The following is a 14453-nucleotide window of genomic DNA, read 5'->3' as shown; positions in this document are numbered from 1 at the left end:
CTTCAAGAAAACCTCTTTTTACTGGAATTAACTTTTCTTTGAAATTACGCTATATAGTCATTTACCAGATTTTAATACCTTAGTTACACTCTGTTTGAAATTTATGTAAGTAAACTTTTACTATAACACTTTGTAATTGTTAAGAGAAAACAAAAACAATTTAAATGGCGCCTCTTTATATTAACTTAGTACTTCATACGTTTATAAAATAGGATACTCGGATTCATCAAACACCAGGAAGGAATCCTATATAGGTGTATGATTAGGATGAAATAACAGGTTGAACAGCTTTCTTTAAAGTTCAAGAAGGATTATTAAAACACAGTTTAAATTAATGGTTCACACTGTACCAATGTAAATTTACAACAAAAGAGTCTTATATGGTGGCTGTAGGCTTGGGTGTGGCGAACAATTACAGTGGCTACACTATCCACAATTTGGCCTGCAAGTCTTTTGCTGTATGGGCTCAATTTCTCTTTTTGGCGTAGTTCAATTCTACGTACATTAGCCCAACAACTCGCAGCTATGTCGTAAGCCATTTACAGTATCCATCCGAGGCATGTTGTGCGAATTCGCAAGCAAAGTTTCTCCTACTTCACAAAGGTGTTGTCTCAGTCACTACTGCCTGCAGACTCTGTGTCTTAGTTTCTGTGTTTTTACACACTGGCTTTTACATGACACCTATTTCTTATATTCTTGCCAAGCATGACCATTTCTTAAATTGTCAAATTTACATTAACATGATCAAATTATACACACAAATATTTTAAAATAAGATTCATGGGAAAATTATTTAATATAATTAACAATTTATTTAGTATTTTACTTACCTAACTCACATACAATGCAAAGAACTGCAATCTCCGGTATAGTACACTTTACTTAACATATACAGACCAATCTGCGAAAATTTGAAAGCAAAAGGTTATAAAAAATTTTAATGAACCATAAACAAATATTGTCATTTGCATTATGATGTGTTATTGTGACAACATAGCTTTTCACGACTTCCTCGACAGTTGTCATCAGGAGATTTCAGTGGGCCATTTGGTACTTTAGTTAGTTTGTTGAATTATGTCCTGGAGATTTCACAAAGTCACGTATTGTGCTGCCAGAGATTATGTCGATGTTTTCGACTGAAGAACATTGATAGTGATGCCGATTTCGCTAGACGGCTGATGACTCACCCTATTTCTCTGTTATCATTCAGCATCAAGCACCTGTTTCCATGCACCTTTAATGGTATAGCCACTGTCCCGGTTAAAGTAGTTGGTACAAATTTCAATCTCAGTGACTTCTTTGATGACAGAATACCTGTAATTAGATGTATGGGATAATATTTCTGTTTCATATAACATAAATGTATGTACGTTCATGAGGCTGTTTTGAGGAACAGCAAATTTGTTGAAGTTACAGTATTTGATTTGGCAGCGTCCTGAAATCGTTTGTATTGATTAACTAATGTAAATGGTTACAGATTCACATGGTATTTTATGAAGAAGGAACATGGAGCTAAGGCTGTCTTTTACTGGACATAGCATTTCTCTAATTTTCGAGTGGTCAAAAGCTCGACACTGAATGCAAATCTGACACGGCAAGAACTCGTGAAGCATTTAACCGACATTACTGTGTTGTTGTACAGAGAATGTTTTGGTCAGTGTTGCAAGCTGCCTCCACCAGTATGGCGATTTTTTACTGAGCCAGTGCCCTATGCAGAATTTACATAGCATGGATGGCCACAATAAGTCTAGTGAGCTGCACACTGCTCTCACCTCAGTGTAGTTGCCATTTTTGGAAATTAGAATATTTCTGAGCACTCACAAGTACAAAAAGTTTGTATATTACTAGTGTATCCATCAGTGCTTCGCAGTTGCTAAGTACGTATGGGAATTAGAGATCTGTATTAACCTGGAATCTGGTGCCAGTTGCTGTTGAGATGGAGCAAAATCTCGAGTTTCAATATTTCGCTTGATTATTGCTCGAGTTTAAAAATTTGAATAGCTGTCATACTTCACCCGTGAAGAAGTACAGGATGGGACAAATAAAAGTGGCCCACAGAACTTAGTTCCGGAGTATGAGGAAACACAACAGAGGAAAGGAAATATAGTGATAACCTCATTATAGCAGATGTTGAAAGTGACCACCATTCATCTCTTGATGCTTTTGGGCCCTGGTCAGCAAGTTACTGAAGGCGGAACGAGGCTGGACAGCTGCGATCTCTTGAAGAATGTTCTGCTGCAGTTCTTGAAGACTACGAAGCATGTTGCGATAACACCTTAAACTTGAGGGCTCCCGAAACAAAGTAACCACACACTGAGAATCAGGTAACCTGGGTGGCCAGTTTGAGCCGTGTCCAGACTTACCTCTGCTGACAACACTGTCAGGTGTGGAGATTGTGTAAGTGTGTTACTACACTCTGAAATGGTGTGGATCACGTGGCAGGTGTACACATGGTGTGTGCATCACAGGGTGTGGTTATACGCGCACACTCACATCCAGTTGTACCCACTCGTTCCGGTCACTTTTATTTGCACGACCCTGTATAATCTTATGTTAAAAGTTGAACACATTAAGATGATGTTCGAAGAGATTTCGAGACCGCAGCCGGTCGTTGTCAACTCCGTTCCATGATATTTCAACTGGACACCTGCCAGTCATCTTCAGTCCAGTTGAAATATCGTGGAATGAAGTTTACGACGACCTGCTGCAGTCCTGAAATCTCTTCAAACATTTAATTTGCCAGGAAAATATTAAATTACACATTAAGGTAAGTATTACAGGTAAAAACAGTACATTTGTCTAGAGGCAGCATAAATAACAACTAGCAAATACACTAACTTAATTCATCCAGTATTTGATAATGAAAGCACTTAGCAACTTCAAACAAAGCTTACACATTACTTCAAACCTATATGAAACATGTTTTTGTTGACATCCCTCCACAAAATGGTGGGGGAAAAAAGTCAATCACTTAATACATTTCCATTGTTCACGGAGTGAAACTTCAATCTCAGGTGTGACTTAATTTATTAGTTCTTTACTACTAATTATATTCGCAACACAGCCCCAACATATAGCTCAGGAGAGGCATTGAAAAAGTAGCTTTTGCTTAAAATGGAGAGCAAATCTCCGAGTTTATATTCATCAAGTGTTTCATAATGAGAACACTTAATGACCGATAAACTTTAATCATTATTTCAAACCTTCCTTAATCTTTTTCTCACTTACATGCTTAAATTCAAATAATTTAACACATTGTCATTTGTAAAATAATCAAACATTTAGAGCTGTTGTATATATGGAAGTTTTATTCTTTAAGGAATAAGAGGCTTAGGTTATTTCTGTATATTAGGAGTAAAACAGTTGCTTTAAAATGTGCCATTTCTCATCATCTTCTACTACTCATCAGGTGTTTTTATCTGATACTTCAAATAAAAACATTTACATAACTTTGCCAGTATATAGAGAGCTGTTAGTATTCTGTGTAAAGTCAACATCTGTTTAATACAAATGTTAGAGTTGTGGGACCTACATCCATTAGTCCAAATATTCTGATAAATTGTAGAAGGCATGGTTAATGACTTAATTATGTACCCATTGTTTTAAATAACTTTGCAAGACAGGAGTCTTAACATTCTGCTCCCTCACAACAGTGTCTTTGTTTAGCGTCTCTCACTGGAGTATCATTTTTGCATTAACAAAATACAGCTGTGACCAGTGACACACACGTTCTCTAAATAGACTGCATTGCACTATTAATTGCACTCCACATCCACAACATTTCTATTATTGTGTAGTTGAACTCTGTGACATACACGATGCGTTCGGTGCAACGAAAGTTGAAATATTGCCTACTCGACTGTGTACAGGTGCGGAGGGCTCTCGGCAGCCTGGAGAACTTGTCCGGGGACAACGGCTGTGTGAGTGCTTCTAGCAGCTGCACTTCGCAGCTGGACCACGTACGGCCCCCGGCCGACATGGAGAGCAGCATGCTGAGTGTCGCCAGTATCACCTCTGAGGTCTGTCCCACAAGATAATAATGTGTTGAAGGTTAGAGGCACGGTTCCACCTAGTCTGTTATTGCTCAGTTTGCCAGTATTTTTATTCACTGTGTTTTAGCAGCTGGCTAGTTTGTCGTGCAGATTGTTCTGAAGTCCTGTAGGTATCAAAACACTGACTACTTGTCCGTCTGCCGAGCTGAGTGGTTACGTGCTTGCCTCCCTTGCAGCTGGCCCGGGTTTGATTCCAGGCCTGGTTGGAGATTTTCTCTGCTCGTGGACTGGGTATTGTGTTGTCCTCATCACCGGCACGCAAGTCGCCCACTGTGGTGTCGACTGAAATGAGACTCGCGCACAGTGGCCGATCTTCCCCAGATGGGGTCTCCTGGCTGGCAGTGCTGTACAATCATTTCAATTTTACTGACAACATGTAGGCATACTTATATTGTAGCTCTCAATATACACCGTTATAAGTAACTGACTTTCTTGTTTTGAAAGTGACAACGTACCATTGATGTGCTCATTTTTGTGTGGGAAAACACTTATTTATTTATTTATTTATTTTATTTTTAAAATTTTTATCTTATTTTATTTAGTTACTTGTTTTTAAATCTGGCACTTGGTTGATCATACTCCCACATTCTAAAAGCCAATGTCTGGTATTCATAACCAGATACATAGCTCAATGTGTTTCCACTTGCCGTGGTAAATATTGGGAGTTGTGATATTAGTATGCATACATGCTGTCAGTGTTTTGATACTTGTAAAACTTTAGAAAGGTTTGTAAGGCCAGAATTGGCCAATTCTGTAAAAAACACCAAATAAAAATATTTACAAATCAACCAAGAGCACCTGAGGTGGAAGCGTGTGTCTAACTTTCAGTAACTTCACCACCGTGAAACCCTATATAAAAAAAAAAATGATTGGAATAAGTTATCAGTCACATTTCTTTAATTGAATCATAGTTGTAGTCATGTGTTTGCAGCAGGTAATTGACTGTCCTAGAATACTCGTTGCAAATGATCCTCAATCAAAATTTTAAAAGAGTGATATTCATAATTTATTATTTCATCAGTTGCTCTTTGCTTTTGCTTTATGAAGTTTGTTGTGGAATTGTCTCCTCCAGGTCACCCCACTGTTATTTTTTAATGCTGTATCAAACACATCCTAGGACGTACAAATGAATCACTTTAGTTTGGTGACTGAATCTTTCAGTCTGCACTTCTCAATGCATTAAACGTGTGTCCCTGTGAGAGATTAACAGTAAACCTCTCTGTTGTTTCTACGGGAGAACTTCTCACAGACTCGAGCTGCGAGTTGGAACGTGAATTGTGCCTCCGAAGACTAAGGCCTATGTCTGAGCTCCAATTTTGCACAATTTTCATCTGCCCGGAAATTTTATTAAATTTTACACATTCTGGGAACAAACTTCAAGTCATGGCTAAGTTGTCCTCTGCTGTATCCATTCTCCAAGAAGATCAAGTTTAGCAAGGCTTGCAGAAGGGCCTACAGCCAGAAATCGAGCTGTGAAATTGCACTGCACGCGAATAGCTCAGTCGGCAAGCTAAATAATTTTTGTATTCTGAGAATATTAGTGGTCTTGTAATATGCCCAAGTATTTTCTTTCATGCACAGAATGGTCCAGATCACTTATTATGTAACTGTCATGACCACTTTCAACTGAATTAGGTCATCTTCAGACTTGCAACTAAAATACTGGACTGACAGTTCCACCGGCCTCAGCTGGTGTGTCATTACCACTTGTGACAACACTCATTGGTTGACACTGATGGTACTGACAGTCTAGTATTTTAGTTCTAAGTCTGAAGGCAACCTAACATATCTGAAATTGGCCATTACAGTTACATAAAATGTGATCTACCCTATTCTGTGCATAACTTAATGAAACAAGATCACTAACGTCTGTGATAATGTTGTCTTTCTGTACTTAACAGTGTATCGAACATTTGCCATTGTATAAAAGATATGAGCTTCTATTGGTGAAAAATTTGCCCATCCAGTCATATGTTTGTGAAGATACTGCACGAGGTTATATCTCAGTTATCAATCTAAAGTGTGGTACAGTATGGTTACGCTGAAATATCATCAAACTTAATTCAGGCATGTTTTTGTGAGTTTAGTACAATTCTAAGTTACTTGTGTAACCAGTCGATTATAACTGGGGCGTTTCCTGACTGGCTAAAATATGCAGATGTTAAGCCTCTATTAAAAAGTGGATAAGAGATACCATCAAACTACAGACCGATTTCACTTTTGCCAGCATTCTCAAAAATTTTAGAAAAAGTAATGTACAGACAGCTTCTCAACCATCTGACCACAAATAACACATTATCAAGAGCACAGGTTGGATTTCTGAAGGGTTCTGATATTGAAAAGGCTGTTTACACCTACAGTGAAAATATACTTAATTCATTAAATAACAAATTACAAGCAGCAGGAATTTTTTTGTGATTTGTCAAAGGCATTGTGGTTCACAACATCCTTTTAAATAAATTAGAATTCTATGGTGTCACAGACAGTGCTGCAAAGTGGTTCAAGTCATACCTCGCTAACAGGAAACAAAGGGTGTCAGTGCAATAAGTCATCAAAATTGGAAGAAATCACATGTGGTGTCCCACAAGGATCCATCTTAGGGCCATTGTTTTTTCTTGTGTACATTAATGATCTCTCATCAGTTACATTGCCAGAACCAGAGTTTGTTTTGTTTGCAGATGACACAAGTATTGCAATAAGTAGTATGTTGAGTATAGTTCTAGAAACATCTGCTTATGATATTTTAATGGATATTAATAAATCGTTTAAAGCCAACTCACTGACATTAAACTTTGAAAAGACTCGCTATATGCAATTCAGAACCTGTAAGAGTATGCATAAAGTATGAAGAAGACAGATAGAAGAGGTTGACAGTCTTAAATTCCTGGGATTACAACTTGATAATAAATACAGTTGGGAGGAGCACAGAACTGCAGAAACGCCTTAACAAATCTGTATTTACAATTAGAGTGTTAGGCGACATAAAAAGTGAAAAAGCTTGCATACTTTGCCTACTTTCATTCCATAATGCCATATGATATAATATTTTAGGGTAACTCTTCAAGTCAAACAAAAGTTTTCAGAGTCCAAATGCGTGTAATACTTATTATTTATGGAGTAAACCCATGGACATCCTGTAGAAACCTCTTCAAAGAACTGGGTATACTAACTACTGCCTCTCAGTATATATACTCCTTAATGAAATTTGTCCTAAATAATATCTCTTTTTCCAAAAAAACAGCTCAGTTCGTACATACAGTACCAGAAACAAAAATGATCTGCACAAGGACTTTAGTTCAAAAAGGGATCCACTACTCAGGAACACTCACCTTCAATAATTTGCCAGCAAACATGAAAAATTTAGTTACAAATAAAGATCAGTTTAAAAGGAGCCTGAAAGACTTACTAGTGGTCAACTCCTTCTACTCCATTGACGAATTTTTTAATAGAAACAAATGATGTGTTGTATATATTCATACTATTAGTATTGTTAATTCAGCTTTTTTAAAGACATGTTCCACATCCACAAGGATCTCCTCAGCAAGGATCCATGGAACAAAAAAACCAATTTAATCTATACTGTTCGGAATTCTAGTAAAATGAACCTACCTGTTGAGCTCCACCTACCACTTTCATAATATTTTGTGTTAATCAACGGAGCCATATTTCATTTGAGTGGTTGCTCCTGAACACTTATTGATTTTTTTGGTAATGGCAAATGTGTCAGTGCGAGGTACTGTATGTAGTCTGAGTTGTTACAGTTGTTTCTATAGACAAGAAATGTTTATTACACAGCAGTCATTTGCGAGTTTGTTGTTAATTAAAAAAACTGTTGTGATAGAAGTTGTTGTCTTGCATGAATGTATAAGGGGCAGTCAAAAAGTTTATATTCGAAGGCTATGAAGTCCACAATTGCTATACCTATCAGAACATCACAGTGAACACTGTGGCAATCATATCACTGACACATCACGCTGCAGATATTCGTTGGTGAAAGACAATGTCTTGCTGCACAAACAACTCTGTGATGGTTGGGTGGGGAGCGATTGGGTGTCTCCTACTCGAATTGGCATAGTGTCTGCACTACAACAGTTGCGGTATGAGGACATGCATTTTATACATTCTTCATTCTCTGGTGGATGTCTCTCAGCCCCGACTCATACAACATTATCTTTTCGTCAGTTATTCAATCTTTTTGTCATGGTCACCTCACCTTGGTAGTCCCTTGCCTGAGATCTGAACTATTCCAGAATCTTTTGCCAATGGAGAGATCGTCATGACTCTTTTTCAGTTACGGGCCACATGTCCTTGGATACACATTACCTGTTTGAAGGTATTGTAGATTAAGTTTTTTACTGTACTTTTCATCCGTTGTTCACACACACACACACACACACACACATTGTGTCATATCCAGGTTTGAATATTTAGTAAGTCATTCTCGGATGATCTGCATTACATAACTCATAAAAGAAAAAGCATTGGACCAGGTCAACATTCCTGGCAAGAAATGGGAGGGCCTGAAAAATACAGGTACAATAAAGTAATTTAATTTAATATTTTAACTTTCACTTTCACCTTGAGTTGGGACCCTAGAGTGACTGATGGAGACCAGATGTCAGGTTTTAAACCATTTATTTATCCAGTGCAGGGAAATGAGACGATACTTTTTCTCCATATCAGTGGGAAAAGAGAACAGTTGTAATTAAAATGGTGGCATTATTGTAAGTAAAATGGAAAAAGCTGCAAGCACTTATAATTGACCCGTTTCAGGTTGCCGAGGTGGAGGAAGATCTACCAGACGGGGGAGCCAGCTGCAGCACCGGCGGGGAAGACCTCACGGAGTCGGGCAGTGGAGGGGGCGGAGTAGGAGGAGGTGGCGGCGGGGGGACGGCCTCCCCCGTCACTTACGGTACGACTGCCAAGCCGGCTTCACAATCTAGGATAGCGACGAGACAGACGCCACGGCAGAGGAGGCAAGCCGCGCGCGACCGCTACCGCACTTATACCGTCAACACGGCGGCGGCCGCCGCTGCAGAACTTCACGCGACGATGGCCAGTGAGACGGTGGAGGAAGCGATGGAAGCCACCACACCTTTAGCGGAAGAGCCTCCTCCGTCAGGTATAGAAGTTTTGTACCATTTCCTTTGTGTTTCCTTTTTTCCCAGTGCTGCTTCAGAGTTGCTTTTTTAAAACTTTTACATGAAAAGTGTGTGTTAAACATGTGTAATTACACTACTCTCCATTAAAATTGCTACACCACGAAGATGACGTGCTACAGACGCGAAATTTAACTGACAGGAAGAAGATACTGTGGTATGCAAATAATTAGCTTTTCAGAGCATTCACACAAGGTTGGCGCCTGTGGCGACACCTACAAGGAGCTGACACGAGGAAAGTTTCCAACCGATTTCTCATACACAAACAGCAGTTGACCAACGTTGCCTGGTGAAACGTTGTTGTGATTCGTCGTGTAAGGAGGAGAAATGCGTACCATCACGTTTCCGACTTTGATAAAGGTCAGATTGTAGCCTATCGCGATTGCAGTTTATCGTATCGTGACATTGCTGCTCGAGTTGGTCGAGATCCAATGACTGTTAGCAGAATATGGAATCGGTGGGTTCAGGTGGGTAATACGGAACACCGTGCTGGATTCCAAAGGCTCTGTATCACTAGCAGTCTAGATGACAGGCATCTTATCAGTATGACTGTAACGGATCATGCAGCCACATCTCGCTCCCTGAGTCAACAGATGCGGACGTTTGCAAGACAACAACCATCTGCACAAACAGTTCGACGATGTTTGCAGCAGCATGGACCATCAGCTCGGAGACCAAGGTTGCAATTACCCATGACGCTGCATCACATACAGGAGCACCTGCGATGGTGTACTCGACTACGAACCTGGGTGCACGAATGGCAAAATGTCATTACAGCATCATGATGGTCGCATCCGTGTTTGGCAACATCACAGTGAATGCACATTGGAAGCATGTATTCTCCATCACCACACTCCACACTCGCATATCACCTGGCGTGATGGTATGGGGTGTCATTGGTTACACATCTCGGTCATCTGTTGTTCACATTGATGGCACTTTGAACAGTGGACGTTACATTTCAGACGTGTTACCTGACCCGTGGCTCTACCCTTCATTCGATCCCTGCGACCCCTACATTTCAGCAGGATAATTCACGACCGCATGTTGCTGGTCCTGTACGGGTCTTTCTGGATACAGAAAATGTTCGACTGCTGCCCTGACCAGCACATTCTCCAGATCTCTCACCAATTGAAAACATCTGGTCAATGGTGGCCGAGCAAGTGGCTCATCACAACATGCTAGACACTACTCTTGATGAACTGTGGTATTGTGCTGAAGCTGCATGGGCAGCTGTACCTGTACACGCCATCCGAGCCCTGTTTGACTCAATGCCGAGGCGTATCTAGGCCGTTATTACGGACAGAGGTGGTTGTTCTGGGTACTGATTTCTCAGGAGCTATGCACCCAATTTGAATTAATCACATGTCAGTTCTAGTATAACATATTTGTCCAATGAATCCCCGTTTATCATCTGCATTTCTTCTTGGTGTAACAATTTTAATGGCCAGTAGTGTATATTGGTTGTATGTGATACTCTCTACATCAGCACTAATACTTCATAGAATTGAAACAGTGACACAGCTGTATGTCTACAAAATACAGGGGAAGTTTATGAAATTGAAATTCTGCCGCAAAACATAACAGACTATTTTTTGCAGAATGCCTAGTTCATGGCTTGTGTGGATGGTTGATTTTAGTGGGCTGCATGCAGCTCTCTCTCTCTCTCTCTCTCTCTCTCTCTCTCTCTCTCTCTCTCTCTCTCTCTCTCACACACACACACACACACACACACACACACACACACACACACACCATTTCCTATGAGATATCATGTGACTTTCGTTATATATGGACAACTAGTACCACAAAACTGGCGAAACCAACACCAAAAGCTCTGTTGACTAGGTGCAGCTTTTGGGTACTTGTGTATGACCACACTGAATGCTCATAATCAACGAATACTTAACATATTCTGACACACGAAAGCTTTTTTCATGCGCAGCTGCCATCTTGTAAAGTGCCATCACAGGCCTTCCTTTTAGCATTTATTCTCAGAAGACATTAACATTGTCTCTGGTTCACTCGTGCTTATGTGTTTCTTGGCCTTCCTCAAACTGTTCAGAAGAAATACTGTGATGTTTCCTAACTGTGAGTCATGGCTGTGGCTTTCCTCATTCCGTGTCCATTATTAGTAATTTGGAATTAATATCTTACTCACACTGACGATTCTTATGAGGGATGAATGATATGTAGCGCCCCTGTGGTTGGTACTCCTCTATAGGTGGCAGCACTGTCAAAACTGAGTGCCAGCCCGAGACTCAAAACACAAAACGTTACCTTTTGCAGCCTGTGTTCTTATCCAATGAGCTATCGAGGCACAACTAATGACCCCCTAATACATTCTCTACTGCCAGTACCTCATCTCCGGAAGTTCTGCTATCTTGTGGGACTATTGCCACTGGAAGAAAGAATAGTGTGAAGAAATGGCCTAGCCCATGTCCAGTGTCATCGAATTTTCAACTGGAGGAATTGAAATGTATCTAAAAATCAAAGTAGTTTATGGTAACCACACTGCTGATGATGTTAGCTGTGGGGTGATGGCTAAACTGGTTTAAGACTGAAACTTCCTGACAGATTAAAACTGCGGCAGACCGAGACTTGAATTTGAGACCTGTTGCCTTTCATGGGTAAGTGCTCTACCCCTCGAGCTACCCAACCATGACACACGATCCATCCTCACAGCCTTAATTCACAATTTGGGGCTGTGAGGATGGGTCGTGATTAGTGCTTGGATAGCTCAGATGGTAGAGCACTTGCTCGCAAAAGGAAAAGGTCCCGAGTTTGAGTCTCAGTCCGGCACACAGTTTTAATCTGCCAGGAAGATTCATATCAGTGTCCACTCCAGTGCAGAATGAAAATTTCATTCAGGTGTAAGACTGGCAGAACTGGAAGAATTGGGTGAAAAATGGAGTGTCAAATGTGATTTGTCAGTGACTGACGAGTTTCACAAGAATGTCTGACTCATTTTCACTTTACTTGAGTATTGGAAGATTTGTGCTCTGTGAATTCCACAGATTCGTACTTGAAGATTTGCAGATCTGAAATTTTCTCTAATAGCAGGTGAAGCTTCTCGCAACAAGACTGCAAGTTCTTCTTAAAGTTGGGTTTTTTCCTTCTAATTATTTTGATGCTGCACACCACAACTTCATCTCACAGAGTCATCCTACGCCCCAATGTCTTTCATTATTTGTTGGATGTATTGCACTCTGTCTTGCTGTAGTAGCATTTTTGCTGTCTAGTACTGTGGAGGTTACTCCCTGATGTTCCTTCTTGTAATTAGTGTTCTCCATATATTTCTTTTCTCACCGATCCAGCAGAGAACCACTTCATTTTTTCCCTTTTCCATCCTTTTAATGTGCAATATCCTTCTGCAACGCCACATATCAAACTGTCCAATTTTCTTCTATTCCCCTTTTCCCACAGTCAGTGATTCACTTCTATGCATCAGTGTGCTCCACAGTGCATTCTCAGAAATTCCTTCTGCAAATTAAGACCAGTGTTTGAAAATAGCAGGCTTCTTTTGGCCAGGAATGTCCTCTTTGGTGGTGCTTATCTGTGTCTTATATCCATCTTGCTTCATCCATCATGTATTATTTTTCCTCTGAAGTAGCAGAATTGTTTTGTTTTATCTACTACATTGTCCCTATCTTGCATTAAGTTTATCGCTGATCTCACTTCTACAACTACTCATTAGTTTCATCTCTGTTTGGTATACTCTTTATCCATATTCTGTGCTTATTAGACCGTTCATTCCATTCATCAAATCCCATAATTTCTCCTTATTTCAGTGAAGTTAGTAGTGTCATCAGCTGATATCATCGTCATCAATTTACCCTGAATTCTTTTTTTTTTTTTTTAAAAAAAAAGAAAAAGCCACCAGTTAGAAAAGTGCTGTCATCTGCCTTTTGGAATGGTGATGGAGTTACTGTATGAACCAAACATAATCAATATGTCAACTCTTTATCTAGGTACTGTCCAAAGTCCAAAAAATTTCCACAGAATAATTCATTCAAGGGATGAAAGTGAATGTTTTGTTGCAACAACACACAATGAGAATCTAAGTCACATGCCATTAAAGCAGATCTTACAATGCTGAATCCTACAACAATACCACAACCGCTGTGCAGTCCCGATTTTGTAGCTTGTTATTTTCATCAGTTTGCTGAAATGAAGTGAGGCCTAACTACAGCTCCAGATGATAAAATTCAGATGGTTGATAGTGCCTGGTTGCAGAAATGGAAAACAGAGCTCTTTTGTGGCAACTTCACTAAACTTATTTATTGTTGACAGAAATTTGTCATCATATCTGGCAACTGTGTTGAAAAATAAGAGTATAACATTAAAGAGGATCGAGCGAGGTGGTGCAGTGGTTAGCACAATGGACTTGCATTCGAGGGGTCGACGGTTCAATCCCACGTCCACCCATCCTGATTTCTGTGATTTCCCTAAATCGCTCCAGGCAAATGCCGGGATGGTTCCTTTTAATGGGCACGGGCGACTTCCTTCCTCATCCTTTCCTAATCCGATGAGACCAATGACCTCACTGTCTGGTCTCTTGCCCCAAACAACCCAACACAACATTAAAGAAGAGAGTCTAAGTAAACTTCCTGCATTTCATTTATTAAAATAATCCCGTCCAGTTGCTTGTACTAGCTGTAGAAGCATTATTGTTCACCGTTTGTATTGTTATTCTATGTTAACCTAATTTACTGAAAAGATTGAGGCTTGAATATAGCAGAGGGTCATATGAAATAAAAGTAAGTAATTGAACATTTTTAAAAAAAAATCCAATTTAACCATTTCTTATATCCTCTCCAACAGAAATTTCACCACCACCAGAGAACGAAACTGGCATTCGGACGGGTACGTACCGAATCACACCGAAGCAGAGGAGGCAAGAGGATCGGCAGCGGTTCCAGACACAGGTGCTGGACAAGCCGGCTGTCGCAGTCGCGTCCCCCACCACCCAGAGCCGAGATATCGCGATGAGCCCACCTACGGCAGAGTCTACTCCTATGGCGGCGGTCGCCGCAGCCAGGAAACATCGCAGGTCTGCCGAGAGCCGAGACAGGTTCAGGACGCGCACTCTGGATGGGGACAGAGACCTGAAAGCAGCTGAAGATGCTGAAGTAAGTGTTGAGTGTCAGATTGTTCTCGTCCTTGTCAACTTACATTGTTTTTTAATAAATCACCATTTTTTTCCCCCTGGATCTAATTTGAGTTTCAAGTGTGGTGGCCA

General features: G+C 40.2%; 1 protein-coding gene across 5 annotated transcripts in view; it reads left to right on the top strand.

Moving 5' to 3' along the window:
* The window catches only part of LOC126293451 (uncharacterized), a 693872-nt gene that overhangs the window by 651538 nt on the left and 27881 nt on the right, over window positions 1-14453 (top strand). For all 5 annotated transcript variants that reach the window (XM_049986686.1, XM_049986685.1, XM_049986684.1 and 2 more), the window contains 3 exons: window positions 3870-4019; window positions 8826-9174; window positions 14036-14343. In XM_049986686.1, the coding sequence (XP_049842643.1) occupies window positions 3870-4019; window positions 8826-9174; window positions 14036-14343 (807 nt within the window). The remainder of the gene's footprint in view (window positions 1-3869; window positions 4020-8825; window positions 9175-14035; window positions 14344-14453) is intronic.

The sequence above is a fragment of the Schistocerca gregaria genome, chromosome 10, assembly GCF_023897955.1.
Source record: "Schistocerca gregaria isolate iqSchGreg1 chromosome 10, iqSchGreg1.2, whole genome shotgun sequence".
Lineage (NCBI taxonomy): Eukaryota > Metazoa > Arthropoda > Insecta > Orthoptera > Acrididae > Schistocerca > Schistocerca gregaria.
This window is presented reverse-complemented; position numbering and strand designations above follow the sequence as displayed.